The 23,776-nt window shown below is 42.1% G+C and overlaps 1 protein-coding gene across 3 annotated transcripts in view; it reads right to left on the reverse strand.

Moving 5' to 3' along the window:
- Nucleotides 1-2,206: 2,206 nt before the first annotated feature.
- znf385d (zinc finger protein 385D) overlaps nt 2,207-23,776 on the reverse strand; it is a 71,344-nt gene continuing 49,774 nt past the window's right edge. For all 3 annotated transcript variants that reach the window (XM_040117839.1, XM_040117838.1, XM_040117837.1), the window contains 4 exons: nt 12,686-13,015; nt 9,790-9,971; nt 6,427-6,528; nt 2,207-3,387 (listed from right to left, as the gene is read on the reverse strand). In XM_040117839.1, coding sequence (XP_039973773.1) covers nt 3,136-3,387; nt 6,427-6,528; nt 9,790-9,971; nt 12,686-13,015 — 866 coding nt within the window. In that variant the 3' untranslated portion in view covers nt 2,207-3,135. The remainder of the gene's footprint in view (nt 3,388-6,426; nt 6,529-9,789; nt 9,972-12,685; nt 13,016-23,776) is intronic.

Genomic DNA, 23,776 nt, shown 5'->3' on the forward strand with positions numbered 1-23,776 from the left:
TTGGTGGAAAGAAGCTCCCTCATCTGGCTGGACGGCCAGCTTTCATGCGTCAGGGAGTTTGGGGGTAGATATGCTACAAACGAGGGATGGATGAATAAGCTTAGGGGTTCATGGAAAAGTTCAGAGACTGAACAACTGAGCTTAATATGTACCGTATGAGTTATGGTGTTGTGGTGAATTGGGGTTCGTCCAAAATGTCAGAGTTAAGGCGCTCAGATCTGCTTTTGTCAGTGATGTTATTTCCTGGATGGAACGAGGCCATCTGGGTTTTAGGCTTTGAGACATCATGGATGTATTTATAGTGTGTGCACGGGCGTGTGTGCGTGCATCAGAGGTCTGTGAATTTTGGGGGCCTATCAAGGAGTAATATATGGCTTGAAATTTGTCCGCCACGTGTATGTGTTTTTCATAAAGCCTCCATAAAGCATGTATTTATCCATACTATATCTTTATCAAATTTATTTTGATAGAAACAGATTACCGTCTGCAGAAGAATGTGTCCTTCAAGGGTTTATTGATCAGCTGTAGGACTGTTGCCCACTCTGTGTTTATTCGGTTGTCTCAGGTATGTCAACAATGTGGTGCACAATGTTTAGAACTGGCTTACTTTAGGAAAATTACTTTTGTTCTACTGATTGTACAGAACCATGTACACGGACAGACTTTACTGATGTCGGTCTACGTTTGACATTGTGGTCAAAAGCGATGTTGCTTTATTACCACGGAGCTGTGCTGAAAACAAAAACTCCACAGACCCTCATCGTTGAAGAGTAAGGCTTGCTGATTTTCTATATTTTTGTTATTGTCAATAAATCCCGTGAAAATACCGAAACCAACAATGACTTGATCTACCAACAGGTATCACCTATGTAATCTAAACCTTGCCATAGAGCTCCATTGTCCAAATACTATCGAAAAACTATAATGAGTCACTCTGTTGCACTGGGTTACTTGTTCTTTCATTATCATAAACATGGGCACAGTAGCACACTGGTATTTAGACAATTCTACATGCACTGCCCTGCTGCTAAAGCACCAACTGTGTAATAATCCATGGCTGAAAATGTCCCCTAACAAAGGCACGATTTACTTCCTCTTTAATTTAAAAAAAAAAAAAAAAAAAGAAACTTTATTTATGACTTGTTTCCAGATTTACATCTTCAGTAAGGCTGATGGAGCTTGGGGCCACAGACGGGGGCCAGCAAATCAAAGATCCTTGGGATTTGTTGACAATAAGGAAAATATAGTGATCTTTTGAAATAAAGTGAAGTGAATCTACTATATACTGTAGTCTTACAATGAAAAATAATTTGTACGCTGTTCAGCATCAGCCGCTGTAGTAAAGTGACTACACTCAGGTAATAATCTGCTGCATTGTTACTCCGATAGGTCACCTGTCATGCAGTACCACAGCGGCCTGTTTGCCAAAATGTCTCGTTGAAATGGCGCAAATGTAATAATTTTCACGTCACTTGCAGACACATCAACTCTGCTCGTTAATTCTGCTTAAATGCAACATAATACTGTAAATAATCCAATTTGCCAGCAGCAATATTTACATCAGGATTATAGACCAGCCTCCGTATTACAAACACACATTGTGAGTCAAGCAAGGAGAGAGAACGTCCTTCAGAGACATTGTGTTAATAGTGGAAATGGAGTTGTTTCAGGAGTTTTAATTATGTGGTCTGAATTAGAATTTTGATCTCGGGATGTGAATACGCATTTATGAAACCCAGTGTTATGGTCTACAGTACATCGGGACCTTGAAGAACCGAACAACAACCCATGGCGGTAACAAACACGCACTGAGGGTGAACATCCTTGTGTTCATAGTGAGACGTACACGTTTGCTGTGCTGGATTTCTGGATTTCCAGATGTCACAAGTATATTTTTCAACCCAAATTAATATTAAGCACTGTAGGTATTGTGCATTTGGATTGTGTGTTCTGCATTCGAATTGTGTGTTCCATGCTCTACGAGTTTGTGTGTGATGATTGGGATTGCGCTTTTATAACGCTGACTGGTAGGTCAAGCCGTATCAAAAATGAGTGAACTCACCTTGTTACTCAGCAGTGTCGTTAACTTTAATATACTGGTGGTGGATTTCAAGGAACATATTGCACGTGCCGACGTTCTTCGAGCACCTAACAGTACCACAACTATGAGTGATAGCAGCCACTGAACTACGCAGGACCACCAGCGTTAACAAATTAGGACTCTTTTTATTTGAAATTGTTCACCTTTTACACGATGACAGTTACTATACACAAGCCTTTGTGGTCCCTCTGGCCTGAGACATGATCAGTGACAACGTGTGCTGGATAATCGACCGGCTTAGGGTGGATGGGAAGCGCTCACGCACACACACACACACACACACACACACACACACACACACACACACACATACACACGCAGAAGTAAGTACTCGCACGCACGCGCACACACACACACACACACACACAGGAAATGCAAGGACGAATACAAAAACACACATTACGACACAGACTGTACTCTAACCGTCTAACGCAGTCTAGCCATCTAATGTAGACATCAACCGAAGAGGGGCTTAAAGTGCATACAGGAACAGCGGAGGGCCTGGCTCGCTCTTATGATCAGTAACAGCCTTTTAAATTATGAGCGGCAGTAATCCTCCACTAAAGCAATGATCTTGGTGCCGCGCTGTATCTTTACAAAAAGCATATCCCTACCGTAGTTTTAGCTCAAAGTGTGCCTTACATCATGAAATAATGACACTGCATAGTTCACAGGGTTAGTCTTATACATTATTGCGGTACAATGTAGGTCCGAGTTTGGGGTCTGGGTGTGAGCCGTGGGCTGCAAGGATGGCACAGAAAGCACGTACAGTACAGTCCAGGTTTTCAGTGGGATTAGAGAAATAGATCCATCATGAGAAAAAGCGCCCAATGCTTCGCTGCCGTCCAGTTTAGCTTCAAATGCAGGATAATCCGTACGAGGACAGGTGAGAGGTTTGATCTTGTGAAGATGTTCAGTATCCCAGATGCATAGAAGGAGTACAGATGCTGACACGACTCCTTGGCCTGGTCTGGGTGAAGCACATGGTTTGGTCCTTGACGGGAGCTGGAGCGGCTCCGCCCGGGTCAAACGGGTCAATAAGGGGCAAATAGGATTTGTGGGTGGGAGGTCCTGACAGGCCCAGGGGCCGGGCGGAGCAGTGCAGCGGGGAGGGTCTGTGTCTGGAAGAGGGCAGGGGTCGGGGCGTGGTTATTGGCGTGGTTCGTGCGGTGCGTGAAAGAGCTGCTGAGGGCGGCGGCGGCTGCTGCCACTGCTGCCAGGTGAGCAGGTATGATCTGGGTAGCCAGCGGCTGACACTGGCGCTCCTTACCCAGAGTCAACTTTATCTGGGAAAGTGAGACAAAACACGCTTAATGCAATCGGTATGTACACAGAGTAGATGAAATAGTGTAAACACCCAATGAAAAAGACCTACGCTTAATTAACACTGCTATTTTTAGCAGGGCTGGGTATCGTTTGAAATTCTTCGGTGAGATTTGGCTCAGATACAAAGTCAACACCGTTTCAATGCTCCACTGTGAGAAACATAGACATTATTTCCACAAACCCCTTCGTCATTTAACTAAGGAAGTTCTCAGATATTCTTAAATGTTGTCCCCACACAAGCAGCCATGCAAGAACCAGAGCAAAACAAAAGTAATTATATTAATTATAATTAATAATATAAATAAATAAACTTTGATAAAACATGATTTTGATCTAAATAAAAAACTACTGGATGAAAGAACAAGTAAATGAGATTGTAAACCTGAGCAGAAATTCAAATAGGCCTGCAATTTACAACTATTTTCAACTACTGTCAATTATTAGTTTATTACAAATTATTTTCTAGGTTAAATGTTTGGTCTATAAAATATCAGCAAAAACTGAAAACCAGCCATAAATCAGACCCCAGGTTACATCCTCAGATCGCTTGTTTTGTCCAACCAACAGATCCAAAATTCATAGATATTCAGTTGAATATTGTAGAAGAAGAGAAAAAAAATTCAATTTAAGGAGTTGGAACAAAAGAGTTATTGAAACGATTCCTCGATTGATAAAATTGCTGGTAAATATGCCTTGTGTCGATTGATTAGTCGATCAGTCGACTCAATTGAATTACTGCAGCTCCACACTGGATGCCAGCTTTTCAGTGCCTGACAGTTTTTAATCTGCCGTGTTACGGACATATTTCAGTCTGGAACATAAAAGTATCGAGGTCTGATACCGAGCCCCACTTTTATGTGCCAAAATGTTTTGCTGGTTAATCAATTATTCGATTGACAGAAAGTTAATCAACAACCGTTTAGAGACTCTCAAATGTAACAATTTGCTGTTTTTCTGTTTTTATTAAATGCAAATTGACTATCTTTGACTGTGACCATTTTAAATATTCTGTGACATTTTACGGTCCTAACACATAATTGATTAAATGTAAAACTAATCAGAAATCAGAGGATTAATTACAACAATCCTGCATATTTTTTTTTAGCAAGTCTCAGTATTTGTAAACTTGCCTATCTACTGCTCGGAGGACTTTACATTGTACCTCCATGCGGTACATAGGTACCGTGCAGTTTTTCCGTTTTGTTGTCCTGATTTTCCAAACAGTCCCTTGCTGCAACCCTGGATCAACAGCAGCAGCATGTAAAGTCACAAACAGTGTTTAACTCGTACGTTCTTTTGACGACAAGGAACGGGAACAGACAGGAGACGTGGTAGCTGATCTGTGGACACTGCTACTGCAAGGAGCTGGGGCCGGAGACCTTTAACGGGGCACTGAACAGGTGCCAGAAATCAGCCGCTAATTGCTAAACTGTTCCAGGTGATCTGCAACACACCAGTGTTTACATAGGAAATGGCAGTGGAAATGACAACCCCACCAAATATAAAAATTATTTCTTCAGTTATTTAATCAATGTACCTGTAATTTGGGCATCAGGAATTAGCTAAATTTGTTTTTCTTAGACCTCTGTTGTTGTCTCCAAACTAGAACTTGCAAATTGATGTTCTGACCTTTTTTATTCATCCCAACAATAGGACAAATTTTCTCGCAGTAATTGTTCAGTGGAGATTTAAATTAATGGAAAAAAAAAAAAAGAAGGAAATAAACGAACAGAGAAAAAGGAAAGACACAAGTAGAGAAAAAATAAGAGTGACAGACAAACAGCACCCAACCTCCAACCACAGCCAAATAGGGTGAAAAGGTCACTGAAGTTATCTGGCTTAATCTTCTGTATCAGTAATGGAAAAGCTACGGTCTCGCGCCACCAGGATGGCAGCCGTTGTCATGGGTAATCAATCAACGACTCAGGCATCGCAACCCTATGGGAAGCATTCTTTACTCTCCGCTCATCAAAGAAGCTCCTCGCCGTTAACTCAGTCAATGATGGGTTTCAGAAAAAGTCATTTCCCCCACACTGGTAACCCCCGCGCCTCGTCGCGGCGAACAGCGGGTGTGTTGAATGCTGTTTTCTGCGGGCCTCCGCGAGATGAAAAGTCAGGCTCCCCTTTATCTTTGCCGCATTGAATCCACATGGCACTGTCGTGCATCCTACCAATCCTGTGCCACGTGGCACTCAAAAAAAAAAAAACCACCCACAACTTTTGGCTTTTGTTTTAACTCGGCTGAAATTCAAGAAGGTCGGGGCTTGGAGAGGACGCCGTGTACCAGAAAGTTAAACAATTACCTCAGGAAAGTTATTTCAGTGCTTATTCTTCGGTTTTGTCAACTTGCCTGACACTAATCTCCACTTCCCTGGTGCAGAAGACCAGAGGCCGAGGTACTCCAAATGAGTTCAAACTGACATTTACGATCACCTCTAAATAGTACTTTACCCGTGTCTGCATTCCTCCCTCAGTTCGCCGGGTCAGGTGAGCACTGATACGTGTCATTTTCTAGTTTTCTCAAATTTAATCAGTGTTCCCCGCCACAGATTTCAAACAAAATCCAGGTAACAGGTGATCCGCTTACGAAAGCTGACATCTCATAGGATTAGGTGCCGTCACGGGGATTGATTAAGACTTAACAAAGAGCAGACCCTAGTGCTTTCCGAGAGGCGCGTAGCATTTTTTTTTAAAATCATAAACAAAGAAACTTTACTTCAGAAATTCTGAATGCAGTTTCGTCCAATGTCAGACAGCAAGAGAGATCAATACATACCGGGGTCGGGCTTTTTATTTGACCTGAAAACTGTAAAGCCAGGAAGTGGCTGAAATAGGAGATTGACAATGAACACAGTCTCAGATACCAATCAATAACTGTCTCTCTCATGGGTTGATAGCACTGTCTCTTAAGAGGCTATTAGGACAGAGTCCCTGTGACTGTTTCGCCCACATCAGGACTTCTGTTGCTGATAAGATGACGGAGGCGTGCAGTGACTCACCGGCTGCCTGGTCTGGCCTTTCTGCGGCTTGTTGTAGGGGCTGTATTTAGGTTTGGCTGGTTTACCTGCTGCTCGGTCTTTATGACGCCGGCTGCTGATGTGCTGAAAATGAGACAGAACACAAGCTTCAAATGAGGCAGAGAGGTGTCAATCCTGAGTCGCGCTGCACTGTAGGTTTCGGCTCCACCGCGCACGAGTACTTTTCGTATTAAAACAATAACGAATAAACGGGATAGAAAAGATCATTTTCCATTTCTGTCCATTCGTGGCTTTGCATACATTTGCCCAGTTTCGGATTTTTCATAGGTCTTCGGAATATTTTTGCCGTCGTCGAGGCCAGGCGTTAGCTTGACTGTGGCTACCAAGACAAGCCTGGAAAAGTCACAGTCAAAGAAACGCCGTAAAGGTTCTTTCAGACACTGAGCAGCTGCCATCGCTGTCCCTGTTATTTCCAGCATAAACACAAAGAAAGCCAGTGCTGTCAAAGTGGGCAGCAGCGGCGAGGAGAGAGAGAGAGAGAGAGAGAGAGAGAGAGAGAGAGGCTGGCCGAAGGCTCTCCTGAATGCACACGACTTTTTCAACAAGTTTTCTCAAGCAGCCAAATAGAGGGGGGAAAAAAAAAAAATCTAATCTCAGTGGTACCTCTTCACCAGCAGTGAACCAACACGTCAACTAACCTAAAAAGGGTTTGGAGCAATATCAGCTTCAAAATGTGATTATAGTCTAAGTCAGTAAACAATATTTATAATATTATAGGATATTAAATTTTTATACTACTTGCAATGATGCTAACCTTTTCCTGTAATTTAGGATAAGATGCTCTGTTTGGCTGGATGGAAGATGATTTTAAAATCTGCCAATTGGCAATTCCAGAGTTTGTCCGGAGGAACTACCTCGCAAAAGGATGCGAAGCATCTTTTGGCAACCTGACCTTTTTTTTTTCTTTCTTTTTTTTAAATTTCTTGTGTGTGAGCGGCCCGGTTGCGGTGCTAGGAGGAAAGATCGGGGGGGGTCACCTGAACCACATGACTCGTCTTCCGGGGACCGTGAGGAGCCACAGCCAGTTTAATGGAAAGCCAGCCATCAGTTCATAAGACAGCTCGTCAGACTAATTATCTGGTCAAGGGGAAAGTTCGACCAGACAGTGGCACTAGAGGATGTTACAGACATAAACGTGTTGAGCCCTCTGGGACTATGAAATATCCAGACCCAGTTTCGGGGCAGTCTGCCTGAGACACTGCGTCTCTCTCTGGACAGCAGCCAGTCCAGAGGGGGAAAAAAAAAAAACAATGAAAATTCTTTTGGTTTTTTGTTGTCATTTTAAATCATTATTACAGATTAGCTGTGATGCTTTATAGACGCCGGTTGCCTCAGCCACAGGCTAGATGCCATTTCAGGGAAGATAGCTTATCATGTGCTGAGGCGGGAACCTGACCAACAGGGAAGGAGGGGGTAGGACTATAAATACACCTCCCGACTCAAGGCAAAAAGTATTAGAGCTTTAAAAGGTTTCCTTCTGACTGGAGCCCCCCCATAGTGAAAATAACTGCAGTTACAGCCATGGTACAGTGCAGACAGCATTTAGCAAATGATACATTAGGCTCCCGTATTAAATGTAGTATGTCATGTTGTGGATGTTGAGATGTAATATTGAATGTTTTCTGATGTTAGAAGACTAGAAACAAGTAAAATACAAGAATCTAGAACAACATAAAAATACTTTGTAACCCCAAGCCAGTAAATAATTCAATTTGAGTACACGTGGAGAACAAAAGGCACATTTCTGGCTCGATCGCTAAATTTCACAAAGTTCTTGCAGTGGATTTAAGAATCACACTCTTCCTCTGGATTCAAGCTGTTACTGAAATCTGTCACGCTGGATTCTTTTCACAGAGACTCGCCGCTATTCAGAAGTACAGGCATGAAAAATTCACACAGAGCCTGTCTATTTCCAGTGATAAATCTCAAGGTTAGCTCAGACAAAACGGAGGGGTTTTCAGGTATTGTAGATGAAATTTCCGCCATGACAGAGTAGTCACCAACGACAAGAAAAGATTTGTGGAGTGCCCCGAAGCCACAACCGAGATGCACATTCCTAGGCAGAGTTTTCAGCCAAGGCGCACTCAGGAAAAAATCACTAAGAGATCAGATTATTGTCAGCTTTCCATACTAACCTGATTTCTTTAACCTCATGTAAACTAGAAACGCTTTTCCTTATTGAAAAGAGGGCTTAGGAGAAACTCAGTTAGCTTTATTTTTACCAGAGAAACCTCATTTCCTGGCCGTGTACGGTCTACGCTTAACCAGATTTCTTCTGAGTGTATATGCATGACAAAGACTTCAGAGAGGGAAAGCTCTGCTGTGACAGCAATGCAGCAGGATGAAAGGAAAGATGATCACTAGTAGTCTTTGTATCCAAAAAAAAAAAAAAAAAGATTCAAATCCAACAAAACAAATCTGACACTGAAATAAATGCGCTAAATAGGTTTTCAAAAAGACTATGTGTAAAATTCAAACACGCACACAGTAAATTGTTTGCTCTCCTACCGTAGAGCCAATATGTCATCAATCTAAATACTCTGACAAAAATAAAAACATGAACTCTTGATGCCGCAGCTTGATAGCACTGATACTCGTCAGTCATGCCATCCCTAGTTCAACAACATGGTAGGGAGTGAGGCAGGAATGACCGAGCGGCTGCATGAAAAACGGAGGTTAGAGCACGTGAAACGTTTTTTGCCTTATATCGATTCTCTGAACCCCGCTGTCTGGTGAGCATCTAAACATTTTGAGGGAGCCAAACACTTAAAGGATAAATAGACTGATTTTTTCAATGTTATTTCTGATTTAGGTACTGGTAGCAAATGGATATCCACTGCTAAGTTGATATCCCTCCCCCCCCCGAACAGTGATTGTCCAGTCATAGATTAGCCACCACGACCGGACATTACAGTAGTTTGGGAGGCGGGGTCGGTTTTTAAAAGCTAGCTGCAGCTAGGAAAACCTGCGTAGCGACAGCCTGTCAATTCGGCCGACAAAATCAGCTCGGAATGAGAGGCCTGCTGTTTGCTCAACTTTGTGCAAAAACCAAGATCCACTGTTCCTAAAGCTACCGAGAATTTCGAGTGGTAAAACCTGCCACCGTTGGAGTCGTAAAACTAAAGTGCAAAGCTTCACAGGCATAGCAACAGTAGCTAAGGCGGGGTGAGACAATTACAGTTCAATCTCATAACAGCGTATCGTCTACTTATTTATTTTATGTTTTACCTTCAGTTTAAGATGCATCGCGTGCCTGAAAGTTATTCATACAAGGTTTCCATTTTCCTCACGCCATCAGAGTGTTTCGGTTTCCATCCCACTCACCTGTTTTAGCTGAGTCTCTGAGTTGACATGCACATCACACGTCTCACAGTGAAACGTTTTGTTCTGCAGGCCCGTTGTTGATTTGGAGGACGTGGCCAGTTTGCTTTTGACTCCGGTCCGGGGGAAGGACTTGATGGAGCCCACGCCGCTCCTGGCCCCGAGCATCGTCTTGTGCTTCGTACCTGCAGGTTCAAAACAAGAGGCAGCCCGGTTGGTAGCGTATATGAACTTGACCTGCAGATGCTGCCTTAAAGGAAAGGTGGGATCACGGGACAGAGGCTTCTCTGATCCGGGAAATATGAGGAAATTGTAAGATGAGAAGTGATCCCTGGTAAAATGACCCTGATCCAAAACTTTGTTAAAGGTTTCACATTTGTCCTGAGTTGTATCGTGTCTGGAGTGACGGGATACTCGAAATTAAGAACAATCCTTGACTTTTAACTCAGACCGGCGAAAACAGCCCTTAACCCTCCTAAGACAACGATGAAGTATCAGGGGGAAATAAGCAATGCATTATTACCGGACAAATAAAATGACTAGGCTTAAAAGGCTACAAATAATTGATGATGCAATTCCAGTATGTGAGGGGGAAAATAACCACTACACCGTGGCCTCAAGGATGGAACCAGTGACCCATACTGGTAAATTAATGGGCCAGTTATAGCACAGTCAGCTGTCAACACCACAGGTTTCAAAATGGGTTCCAGCAGCTCACTCCCTGGGCCAGTCATCATTCGTGACCTGATGCTTTGCCTTTTGTGAGTTTTGAACAGACGGATTATGTAGCATTAACTTAACCTGACTTCAAATTTGTCAGAACTTTAAACCCGTCTGTCCGGAAGTTCTTAAAAAACCCACACTGATCTGCAGGGGGACCGGGCTGGATGCCCCAGATCTAGCGGCTGAATTCCTTACGCCTATAAGATGACCAGTCCGCCTTTGCTGGAGCATCATGTTATCAACTGTGTTGAAGACTGTAGACAAGTCTGTGTTTATGATGTTAGAGGGCATCACGCAAGTCACAGGCGACTGTGTGACCCTTTTTATCAACGTCAAACATCAGTGGACAAGAGATGTGACTGTCCGATCCGCCTGTCAGTAGATGTTAACCCAGGAACTTATCACTGTGAGGAGACAGAGCTAACCACTGAGTTACCCTTCAATCACATTTCAAAAAAATGTAAACAAAAATAACTCAAGTAGGCAACAACTGGGGTTTAAAGCTAAAAAATATGAAGAATTGCAGTACAGGGCCATTAGGGGCTTAAAACCAACATTTAAAATAACAAGAAGTCCTCCAACCTAAACGAACACACAGGTCAATTGTCTCGACCCTCTGATACAATCTATAGGAGCGTTTCCTGAATTAGCGCCCCCTACAGCAGCAGCAGATGTCCCATAGACAAACCGCTAAAAAAAAAAAATCACTGGTGAAAAACAAATAACCAGCCCTTTGTGATGCTAGCGTCAATGCTATGTCAAAGGTTTGCTTAGTTTTAGGGAGAAGAACAACTTGTTTAGGATTAGGGAGAGATCCTGGTTTGGGTTTAAATAGATACTTAGTTTAGGTTCGAGGAATTTCGTCGCCGTGGCAAAGATAATAAACCTGCGGTTAGGTTTATAGACCGATCACGGTCATGGTTACAGGAAAAACACTGTCTGTTTGGAAATGAACAGCGGCCTCTCACGTTAACGTCAAATGCTTGGTCGACCCATCCATCCGCCCCGACCTCTTTGTTACGCATCATCGTTGTATAACGACGTCGCCTGACCTCCTCCTTTACTCCCGTCATTATTACCGCAGCCACCGGAGGGCTTTGTCACTTGAACGGAAACATCTTGTTTTGAGGCTTTTTCTGAAAAGCCCGATGCTGTCCTCGCACGGCCACTAGATGTTACTTAGCAATAAAACATAACGGTGGGTCGTAGTAAGCTGCTTCTTGCAAAAATGACCTATGGAGGTGGGCTTTTTTTTCCAGGGAAGAACAGTCTCTTTTAAAAATATTAAAAGCAGTGTAATAGCAGTTTAAACTACTATAGGCTCATGTTGGGTTACTACAACTACTCTTAAAGCAAACCATGAAAATAGACCTCATATAACAGAGCACTACAGCAGCTGCAATGCCGACAACGATAATGAGAAGAGGAGTTATTTTACATGCCAAGTTTCAACCCAGGCCAGTACTGCATAAAACATTTTTATTCAGTTTAAATAAAGTCAGGTATTTCCTGTTTCACGATTAGAGTGAGAACGAGTGTTCGATTCCGCATACACTTTGGACAGAACTTAAGGATTGGTGGAATAAGTTCCAAGAGGCTGTACTCTCTGTATACTACATATTATACGCTAAAGTTTCTGTAGAACTCTCTCTCTCTTGGGTTCAACCACTGAAGTTAAAGACTCTGGCTTCTCCGTTGAAAGGAGATGGAATATTTTGGCTATGAAAACAGATAACAGGATGCCGCTGAGACGCTGGAGGAAAAAACATCCGCCCACTTGTCAAGAATGAGATACAACAGAGGCTCAGCTGCCTGGCTGCGGAAGGGTCGCGGACTCTCTGTTGAACAAACTTTATCAATATGGGTTTGAATGGGACCCTTTCACTGTCTGGCGACAGTGACTGTAACTTTGAGGTCACTTGTACAATCCAGTGTAACCCTTGGTCCGCTGTGCTTAAATCTGAAAAAAGATTTCCCTGTTAATATCCTATTTTTGACACTGTTCTCTTACTCAAGCCTTCATTAAAATTGCTGTAAGGCAAAGCAGCAGGACATTCTCTGACTGAAGACACAGATGACTCAGCGCATTGTGTGTGTGTGTGTGTGTGTGTGAATGGGGTGTTAGAAATTTGTCTGACACAGAGTTTCAACACAAATGTTGGCACACGCCTCTTACCGCTGTTGTGAGCCTCCAGCTGTGATGCTGAGTTGACCGCCACTTTGCAGAGCGAGCAGTACAGAAGACGTCGAGCTTTCTCCTCCTCTGTTTCCACGTCAGTCTCCGCCTTGGGTTCGGCCTCAGGCTCCAGGTCTGGTTCTGAGGGTGAGTGGAGCTTTGATTGCCTCTCGTCCCCTCCGGCAGCTGAGGTAGTCTCTGGGGCTTTGGCTGCCGTGCTGTTCGGCGAGACCACAGGTGCCGCCGTTGGCACAGGAGTAGGAGTTGCCAAGGGTTGTGCTGGTCTCAGCACAGGGGATAGTGGTAGGGGTGCTGCACCTGGGACGCCATCTGTAGAGAGAAATACATGATTTGTTGTGAATCATACGGCTTCAATCGACAGGTGGCTGAACATGTTTTTTTTAAGACTTTAGAGAATTATTTCTATTTTTTTTTTGGTCTTATTTAAAGTCGTAGGATTTAGCATTAACATGAGAAATGAAGTACTTTGTAGTGAACTAAAAGTGTCCTGACAGTTGAAATTCAGACATGGGAGAAAGAAAAAAAACTGCATCCGGAGGGGGTCATGTGACAGTTGGACATTCTGTTCATTTGCACATGTCGGTGCATGTTTGAGTGAACATTTAAATTTGAGCCACTTCCAAAACCAGGTTCAAAGAGTTTGAGAACGAGTGAAGAAGATAATAACAAAACAAATCCTTGACAAAAAGTCATAATATAACGATATATACTGTTGATAACACTAAGAAGTGACGGCCGTGTTCGCCAAATTTAAGTGTCCCCTGGAATTTTTTGTTGTTTGGTAAGTAATTGCCATTCTGTTCTGTGCGAACTGATGCCCTCAGGGCCACCATATCTTTCTAACCAAATATTTGTCAGTTCTTCAGGAGTAGCTGTAGTAGCTCTGATATCTATTTACGATGATAAAAGGGCTTTAAAACAGCAGAGCTCACAGGATGAGATATCCAGAGGATAACTGATTATATACCATGTAATGCATGCACATATCAAACCAATGCCATCTAAATTATTGGGGAGGCTCTGCAAAAATAATCAGACCTCTAATCCACTGTCAGTACATGAGATCACATTAACAGGTTATACAAATATAGCTGCTGTGCTCTGAGAGAACTGTCTGATATTTTCAGGAAAAAAAAAAAAAAGACAGCAGTGGATCAATATATTTGACTCATAAAACAACATCACATGTCAGCAGTGCATGGAATACAGAGGACTGATGCCATATTTACGAAAATGAAATTTTGCCTTGGTGGCTCTACCTGATCGATGCCAGCGCCTCTTAGTTCTCTGCACTCCAGTGTCACGAAATGAAGATCAGCCAGCAAGGAGCGCAAATCAATAGTGAATTATGTCATGCTATTTTTGTGAGCCATTACACACGGTCCTTATTTATCCAAGCAGAGGTGTCGGCAGTGGGCGCCACAAAACTGCTCAAAGTTACATCGTCAAGGGCTTCAGTTCTGCCAAAGGTTAAAAAAATAAATCGGGGAGGTTGGAGCGGCAGGTATCTGTTTCTGTTATGACCTATGGTGAAAGAAGTACAGACATCCGCTACATTAGAAGAATCAGAAAGAGCTTCTGGAATCAATATGTCTATTATTCAGGCCAAGGTATTGAACGGCATCCAGGGACTGAGCTTTATTTTACTGTTGCACTGACACTCTGGATAAAAGCTTCAGCTAAATGCTTCAAATGTATGAAAATGTATGCACTGTGGATTTTTCTGTCAGTATTTCAGTGTTTGCGAGCAGCCAGTGCATTAACCTTTGAAATGGTTTTGGGGCACGTTTGTACTTGTCGAAATACTGCCCTCTTACAGCTGACTGACTCCAACTATGAAATTTGCAGCACTTTCATGAAACTTGCCGCATGTTTTTGAATGCATCTTTATCGTAATGAACAGGAGCAGGTGGAAGATAAATGTACAAAAAAATATATGACGTCTGCATTGATACGCAGTCAGGTGGAACTATGAGGAGCTTCTTCTAACAATATGTAACAAAATCTTTAAAAAAAAAAAAAAAAGATCAAATGCCTTATTTTCTGCAGTGTTGGCGAGCAACAAGATGAGCCTTAATGATAGTCATGACGGTATTTAAGAGTGAAATTAACATCTTCTAACGGAGTATCAGCTGGTGTTCATCTTTTCAACTAATACAAACATGTTTCAACAAAGACCCCTAATATCTGGCTGACAGAGAGTTAAGAGAAACGTGTGTGTTTTGGAATGTTTGAGAGCTAAACAAATAGGTTTACTGGTACAAGACAACAGCAACAGCAAACTGTGAAATTCATGTTTGACGTTGCTAATTCCTATGGATGCACAACAAAGTAAATTAGGCCTTTATATTTTAAATCATAAGTTGGTTTACTCTCGTGTGTTCAATGAAACCACATTCAGAAGCTGTGATGCTTATCTTTCCGCTGTCAGTGTTGCTTCTGACTGCCCCGGGCGGGATCTGCCCATCACATGAACAGATGACCTTAAGCCAGGGCGAGCCTATTGATTACTGTTACCAGCAGAGGATCAGGCGCTGGTGGTGCAGCGTGGTGCACCCATGACTAAAGTCGCCTCTACCTGTACGTCTGCGTGTGTGTTTCAGGGGGCCGCTGCAGATGCCTGTTAACTGATCTAGAGAAAACATCTGGCAAGAAAAGGCCATTATTCTAGGTTGTTACGCTCAATACCGTGACTGGAACATTTATATAAATGTCTGTGGGCTCAGCTCTGAAAAGGGGAACAGTGACTTCCCCTATTAGCTGTGCTTAAATTAGTGTTCTGCTTATGTTTCTGTTTTGCAAGAGCACAGTCATCTGAATACAAAAATGAACAATATGACTTTCACATTTGAACCATAAGACATAAATTAAAAAGTTCGAGTTGGTTTGATAAAAGGGGGGGCTAACAAAAAAAAAAAAAAAGTGCGATGGCACAGTTTGGGTTTATGACTTAAGTGTAACGTTACATTGCCGTGTCCCATCAAGCCCAGGCCATCACTACAAGAACAATAATTAATCTGTGAACTTTTTATGACACGGCTGACCTTCTTGCTCCTGATTGATAATGTTTATGCCACGAGCAGAGCGGCAGCAACCTCTCTGCCCCCTGCAATTAACCACTACCTAACTCCCAGTCCAGTCCGGTGTGCCAGGCATCAAAACAAAACCTGAAATCACAGCGATTAACTCACTCGATCTCACCGGCCAAAAGGCTGCCATCACACCTGCTTCTTTGGGCAGCTTTTCAATGGCACGGTCACCAGAGTGTCAGTCCAGAAAAAAGTGCAAGAAAGGGTTTGGTGTTCATGTGAGCCAGCGATTCTTTGCCTGCGAGTTGTCATTTAGCTGCTTTTGGCTGACGTTCTTGCCTCGGGAGAGCTAAAATAAATTCACCATCAGAATAATCGTAAAGTGGTAATAAGTGATTTTCTGGTATTGGTCAGGGATTACTTTTTGGTGCCAAGTCATTGCTGTGGTGTTTTTTCAGCTGTACCTCACAGATTGCTTTTATTTAGGTTCTCTCTTTTGCATTTATAAACAGCTGGGAAGCATAATCTGCATCAATTTCTCTCCAGAGGTTTTTTTTCTGGCAAAGACTAACTCAAAATCGACCCACTGTTTGGAACAGCAAATACACCAGCAATTGTTTGTAATGTCAGCTGGGGAAAGTAAATACCTCCATTGGTCAGAAGATTGACATATTCTTATTGGGAAACGTTGCTGGGAGCTATTATTAAGGAAAACTCCAAGATTTTGGCAATCTGTTTGTTTGCTCTGATACCTGGAGTGTGAAGATTAATATTAATTTCATCTTTGTGAATTCAGTGGAGATGGGTCCATGATTTCTTTGGCATAACTTAGCACAGGCTTGAAGGAGGGAAATTGTTAGCTTCCAAAAAAGGAATCACGCAGCATCCAACAGATCTAATACTGAGTGGGAAATCTGATTCTTTACCTCAGAAACAGTACTTTGACTTTTTCTCATGCTGTCATCTAAAGGTCTGCTCTCTACATTTTTCCAGAGTTTTCAACGGCATCTCGCAGTCTTCTACAGTAGGCAGAGTCTGCTCAGTTTGTTTTGTTGGAGTTTGCTCACACCAGTCAACAATACAGCAATGAATCACGTAGGTGTTGATCAAAAATGTGCAAAGCGACTTCACAATGATGCCAGGATGCTGCATGCAGCCCCTGTGCCTTGCTGGTTGCCTGGTTGGCAAAGAGTACCGATTATAACTTTTTGTTAAACTTTTTGTTTAATGACAGCTTCACTTTGGAAGAAGATAGGAACTAGCCTGGCACCCTCCAAGGTTCAGAAATAAGGCCATACACACGTGACTCCTCGTAAAAACTGCAACTTAATTTTTTCACATTTCTATTTGTGTACAGATTAAACAAACAGCACACCATGTGTTGATTGGTTGTGCTTTAGAGATTTTGTTAAGCATATTTTTTTTATCTTTGGACTGAGCCAGGCTAGCGGTTTCCCCCTGCTTCCAGTCTTTATGCTAAACTATGCTAATCACCTCCTGGTTCTAACTAAATACGTAATGCGCAGGCATGACAGTGGTATCAAACTCCCTCATCTAATTCTCTCCAATAAGGCGACTAATTCCAAAATTTCAAACTATGCCTCTGAGTGATATGTCAACAAAGCTGACATGGCAAAGATGAGTTTTTTCCTGTTACTAAGCTAGGCTAAACGTGTCTAGAAGCTACCTCTCTAATGCTACTTTAGCAAGTGCGCCATTCCCAATTTAGCATGACACCCGCTGGTAACGCTTTTCAATAACATTTCAATAAGTTACACTGCACATATATTCATACAGAGGACGTACTGAGGTTAGCACACAATTTTCGTACACAGCGCTGAGCTCAAAAACCCAGCACGGGGCACGTCTCCCATGAACTGGCAACACTGCACAATTACCAGTGACTTTTTCCTAGAGAGGGGTTCCCTTGAGCCAATAAACCTACATGGATACACGAATTAATACAGAATACTATACAAACTATGTTACACTAGCATGACAGAGAAATGCATATAACAAAAAAGTCATGAACTATTTTCAACCCACTCAAATGCTGTTTGATTACTTATAAAAATTCCTTTTGAAGAGGCCGTAACTCTTATCAAGAAGGTCACAAGCCTATTTACCAACTTGAAATAGAGTATTACTTTAATTCCACCAATACTTAATTCTAATTCCAACGGTAAGGACTGTAAAATTCAGAGCTAATACCTGCAGAAGCGTGAGATACATGAGTAATAATCAGCAAGAACAAGAAAAGTTTTGTCTTTATCTGTCCACTTATTACAGAGCCTGGTGGGTGAGCCTATCCCATGTTAAGTCAGGCATGTATTTGCCCTTGTGTTGGGGTGAACCCATCTACCACGGTATCATTAAAGAGTCATTTGCTGCTGGATGGGCAGGTGATTAAAGTGTACTTTGGCTGGCCTAGGACGCCCTGCACTCCGGGAAGCCTCCAGTAATCCATATCCCCAGTCAGTGTGACCTAGCTGGCTCTGCAGAGCCCAGTTAAGAACTCAATCCCCTCTCATTAATGGAGGTAATGACTGTGATCAATCTAAAGTTGGTATGGACGACCGAGGCCCGACAAAGTAACAGGAGGAAGACAAAGAAAGAGATAGAGATTGAGGCCAGGTAAAATAAAGGAAAGGATTGGAAACAAGAACAAAAGCAGATAGATTTGGGAGACGGAGATAGTGAAAAGTTAAATGAAAGTTAAACTGGAAAAGTAAACAAACTTGTGGAAAATCAAGTGTATGACACAATGAGAAAGAAAGAAAGAAAGAAAGAAAGAGAGAAAGAAAGAGGGGTGGAGAAGAGGGGAGGTGGGCAAGGGACGTGAGAAGGTGAGGAAAGAGATAACATTAAAAGAGAGTAATCGAGTAAGGAACACAATTAAAGAGAGAGAAATTGAGAGGGTCGAAGTGGTAAGGGCAACAAAGACGAAGGGAATCGAGAGAGAGGGGGAGATCAGAACAGACGCTGTGACCCTTCGAGACAGGATACCGCTTCTTTTCTTTCCTGCATTTGTGCCTCAGCTTCTCCTGAGATTTTCTTTGGTGATAGAGGAGAAACGCCGCTCTGAAATCCTTCCACTTTACTTAGGCTTTCAGGCAATCACAAGGCTCCCCAGAGATCTGATTACCTTTCTCAGTGAAGCTGGATTAAGCTCTTTAATTAAAATGATTGGGCCGTAATATATGCTGTCACAACTTAAAGGACAGAAATCCCTCATGGCCCTTGAGCTCTGTCAAATTTCATTCGAGGTTTATGATTTCCCCCCCTCTTGTCAGTATTCAAAGTGAGCGGATGAGAAAAGAGTCACGGTTGAATATTCCTAGAGTAAAAGACCGATAAGGTGAAAAATTTGCATTTACAAATAAGTGTGCATCGACGCTTGCAATCATCTTTTTTGTTGAAGGGGGAAAAAAAGCAACATTATCTCAGATATTTAACAACAGCGGGAGTCATTGATTTGAATTTGCGATTATTTATCTCTTTCCAATTTCATCCACAAGCAAATGATCCACACCTAATATCTGTCGGGAAGTTTGCGCTGTAAAACATCGCCATTCAAAATCCCCACAAATGAGAACAATTTCAGCAACGCACAGGTATGGAGCCAATCTCATCACACACTGCTGCTGTCTCTGACGTCTGTCTGTGAGGGCTTTTTCCAACCCAGTGCTTCTGTACGGAGACTTAGGCACATAAGCGTTTTTTTTGGGTGGAGGAGGGTGGGGTGGGAGGGCGGCGGAGGGGGCGTCAGCTGCCGACGGGGACCTTAGGAAGGAAACTGCGGGTGAAAAAAAGCCTGTGCTAGCCTCCTGTCTCCCTGCAGCCTGCTCCATTGTACAGCTTCTGTCAGTGCTGGCATGGCTCCCCTGACAATCTGCTCTTTAATAGCTAATATCAGGGTACATTTCCTCAGGCACTGGAGTGGAACTGAGAGATGGCGGGCTCTGCTGTGGGCATTTCTCGCTCTCCCTCTTTGCCTCTCTTGTTCTACCTCTGCTCTCCCTGGCGCTGGTGTAAGGACCCACAAACACACCCGCAGAAAGCTGACAGGCGGCCGCTGAGTCATCCCGCTAATCTATACTGCCTCGCTGTGTCCAGCTGTTCATCCGTCTCAGAACACACACAACTTCAACGATGTAGTAAAGAACACGGAGCCTCTGTGCATTTCACGAAGTCCGCCCTGGGATTACACGCTTCCTGACTCATTGTTCCATATGAGATGCACATGTGTTCTTTGCACATCAGCTTGCACCACTCTGAGCAGATGGACTTATGAAATTTAATTATTCACAGGAATTTTTTTCATCACGTGCTAATTTTCTGTGTTTTAGTGTTTTCCCCAAAAAGTTTGTTTTTAATTTGCATCTTTTGATTTTCCTAAGATAATATACAAAAAAAATTTGCGTGTGTGTGCGTATATATATATTACTGTAACCTCTCTCAATTTCAAGTATATTCAACCTAAAATTTCTAATTTTTATTTTCAGAGCATTTCAGAAATTTTAGACTTTAGTTCTTCTGACTTTCATTTCAGTCATTTCATCTGGAACGATTGAGATAAATGAACGTACTGCTGAGAGTTCATTCAACTCATGAAATTAAAGGAGAATTCCACCAGTTTTGCACACCAAAGTCCTGTGCGTGCTACTGCATGTGAAAAAAAAAAAAGTCTTTTGTGGCTCCAGAGGGAGCCGCATGAGGTTTTGACGAGGAAGAAAAATGGCTTGAATAAACAAGACAGTATCTCTTGGATTCTGCTCAATTTTGAGCCTTTTTTTTTTTCCAACTGTTCATTGCGAGTCTGAGTTGGTTATAGACGTATAATGATAAATCGGTGGAGTACTCTCTTAAGTTCCTGAAGAAAACATGATTTGCATATAATCAAACTTCCCAGCATGCAGTGTTTGAGAGTTAAAACTCTCCAGAGGCCCCCCCCCTCCCCTCCCGGTTTCAAACTCTTAAAACCCATGGGAAAATTTTGAATTAATAAGTTCAGTTAAACAATCATAAGGGTAACTGTGTGCACTTTGTGCATTTCTGCCTTTATTTTTATGCAAATTTCTTTTTAATTTTAAACTGTTTATAGTTTTAAGACCCTTTAGAGCTTGTGCGTGCCCATGATAATGATCTGGAGCTTCATTTAAATGTTTTTCTTACTCTTAGTCCTATCATAGACACAATAAAGACAAACGTGTTCTGGTTTTTCGTCTTTTAAGTTTCGTCGTTCAAATACAGTAAGACCGTCATAACATGGGTTGCAAGACTGAATTCCCCATTATCTCGACTTCAACATGTCTATAATGTGTTTTGGCTTGATGGATGGGATCGACTGGGTTATCACTTTAGTACAAAACAGCCCCGAACGTTACCACACTGAAAATTTACCTACATGTTATGATGTTGGCCAAGTAAAAATGTTAATATTAATTAGATTACTGTTTTACATATTAGTTCCATCGCAGTATCACTGAGTCGTGTCCTCTTTTAGCAGCCAACATTGCTTCTGTCTCATGTGGGTGGCTGGCTCTGATTATAATGCTTGTTCATTACACAGGTTTACATATACATGGTTAGGGAGACAATTTTGTTGGCTTAAACAGCTAAATGGTTTCATGCTGCAGACACATCACTGGATGGTTCTAGCTGTCAATGAAACCCATGCGGGGCGCGTGTAACAGCGCATTTTTACCAGAGGCTAATTTGGTTAAAAAAGGCCCATAGGTCCAACATCTTTGGTCGAAGGGACATGCTGGTTGGTTTGTTTTGCTCCTGGCAGTGTACAGATGTGAGCAATACTAAACATTGTTGGTCAAATCATTTGTGAGTCCCTTGAATTCGTCTGCACCGGCTTTGTTTTGGATGTGTAGGTTAATTACACAAAGGGAGACCATAGAATTCAGCTCCCAGTATTCCTTTGTTCTTCAAAATGAGCCCCCAGTTGTACGTGTTTTTTTTTTTTTTTTGGCATGAGACAAGGTAGCTGCAAGTTGCAGGTAAGATGCCAACTGCTTTTTGCTGTCTTTTCTAAATCTTGTCATTTCTATGTCATAAATCATACCAAAAAAATGCCTAGTGCCGGCTAAAAGAAGAGATTCCAAGCTTTCAATGATGTATTAAACGAATATCTTCAAGTATGAAAATATAATGTCATTAATACAGGCATATGAAAAATAAGAATTTATGAATTATTATACACAGATCTCAGGGCACTGGTGCTCTGTAAACACTAAGGGGTTCCTTTTTAAAATGTTTTAACATGTATTTCTACAAAATAGAAACAAAATACTCACTGTTGATTAAATTAACCCCTTACTGCAGACCTCTCATTAAAAAGCAACACTTGAATGACACAATCAGGTGAATTTTTGAAACAAAAACAAGCAATCCTGTTATATTGTTCCCAGCATGGGTATGTTGTGCTTTATAAATAATAAACCCATTGAAAGCCCTCTCTTCAAAAGCAGAGCTCTGCCTTCCTGTTGTTTCTACCTACTCTCACCTCGGCCATTACTCTTCCCTGAACTTGGCTATTTATTAGAGCGGGTTTGGTGCCACTGATGTGCCGTCAAATACTTCAGCCTTGCAGATAATGCAGCGTTTACCCATCTCAACAATTAATTCTTCTGACATCTGAGCGCATTAATATTCATTACCGAGTGCCACTTGTGACAAACCGCCGCCCCCACACACTCTAGATATGATAGTGAGATGGTGTAGAAATGTGCTCCTGGTTTTGTTTTTTTTTGTTTTTTTAAGGGCACTGAAATGATTAATAACCATTCTTGCATTTCGTTATGACAGCTTGTTGTTTGAGGCAGTTGAGTTCTCTGCCTGTGTACACTCTGTTTACAATTTTCCCAGGGCCTGGCTGTTCGCTTTATGTCAGGGCTCTGTAGAGTTAATTACAGATGGGTATCACCAGTGAAGGTACGGCGGGGGAGGAGGTCAATGCCTGAATCCCACCTTTACTTATTAGCCTTCTAGTTATAAATGTGTATAAGAAGGGACTATGTACAAAGAAGGCTACGAATGCCAGTGTACACCCCATATGGATAGAAACATCCTCGAATTAAAGCGAAACATCTGCAACTTAAACCGTTCACATCCACTTCACACCAGTTTCCCCTTTAAGCAGCTTAAGGGTTGGAAAGATCCTCCTATCCCTCATTGTCTGACAATATCATATATTATTTAGTGAGATGTGTACTCAAGACGTTATATACACACCTCACTAAAATTCACCCTGACAGGTTTGGTATCTTGGGAAACTCTGAGATCTCCTCTAAGGGTTTGATTTTTTGTTGTTTAGCTGCACGGCATGAGTTCGCACTGAGTGGGATCGAAGAGTCATCTTTTCATTTCGTTTCATTTCATTTCAAATCGAGTGCGCTGGAGTACAGATGCAACACACTGGGCATGTATCAGTGTCAAATTACTTTCTGACTGCTATTATTCATTTGAACCTGTCTGATGTGAGCTGCACTCTTAAAAACCTTCAAACTTGTTTTGAAGTATCTTTTTTTTTTTCCCTGTAAAAATAATGCTAGCTTTTTGTAGATGTTTACAAGGAAAAATTAAGCCGACTAGCATCCTATGGAAAGGAAATTATGCAGACTATTCTTAAGGGAAAGGTTCAAAATTTCTGTCTGTCCGTCTTAAAACAACATTGCCATGCTCGTTTGTACATACTAGCCAGGAGAGATCGCTTCCTAACATGCTTCAAATGGAAGTGACGTGATGAGATCCTCATTCTATGCAAATATGTATTCAAAAGATTTTATGAAGTTAATATGAGGCCTCAGCAGTCAGAGTTACACAAATCAAGTGTATATCCTCCAAAGGTCCTGTCTTTTCACAACGACAGATTTCCTTTTTTCCCTTTTTTGTGACTATCCATCCACTGTAGCTCTGGGGGAACATATAAGAGAAATTTTGCACTAAAAAAAGTCTCCAACTTTGGAAAATACCTACTTAAAACAATTAACTCATTTTTTTCACAGAGCAAGGACAAGCATGCCCAGTA

Source organism: Xiphias gladius, chromosome 22, assembly GCF_016859285.1.
Source record: "Xiphias gladius isolate SHS-SW01 ecotype Sanya breed wild chromosome 22, ASM1685928v1, whole genome shotgun sequence".
Classification (NCBI taxonomy): Eukaryota; Metazoa; Chordata; class Actinopteri; order Istiophoriformes; family Xiphiidae; genus Xiphias; species Xiphias gladius.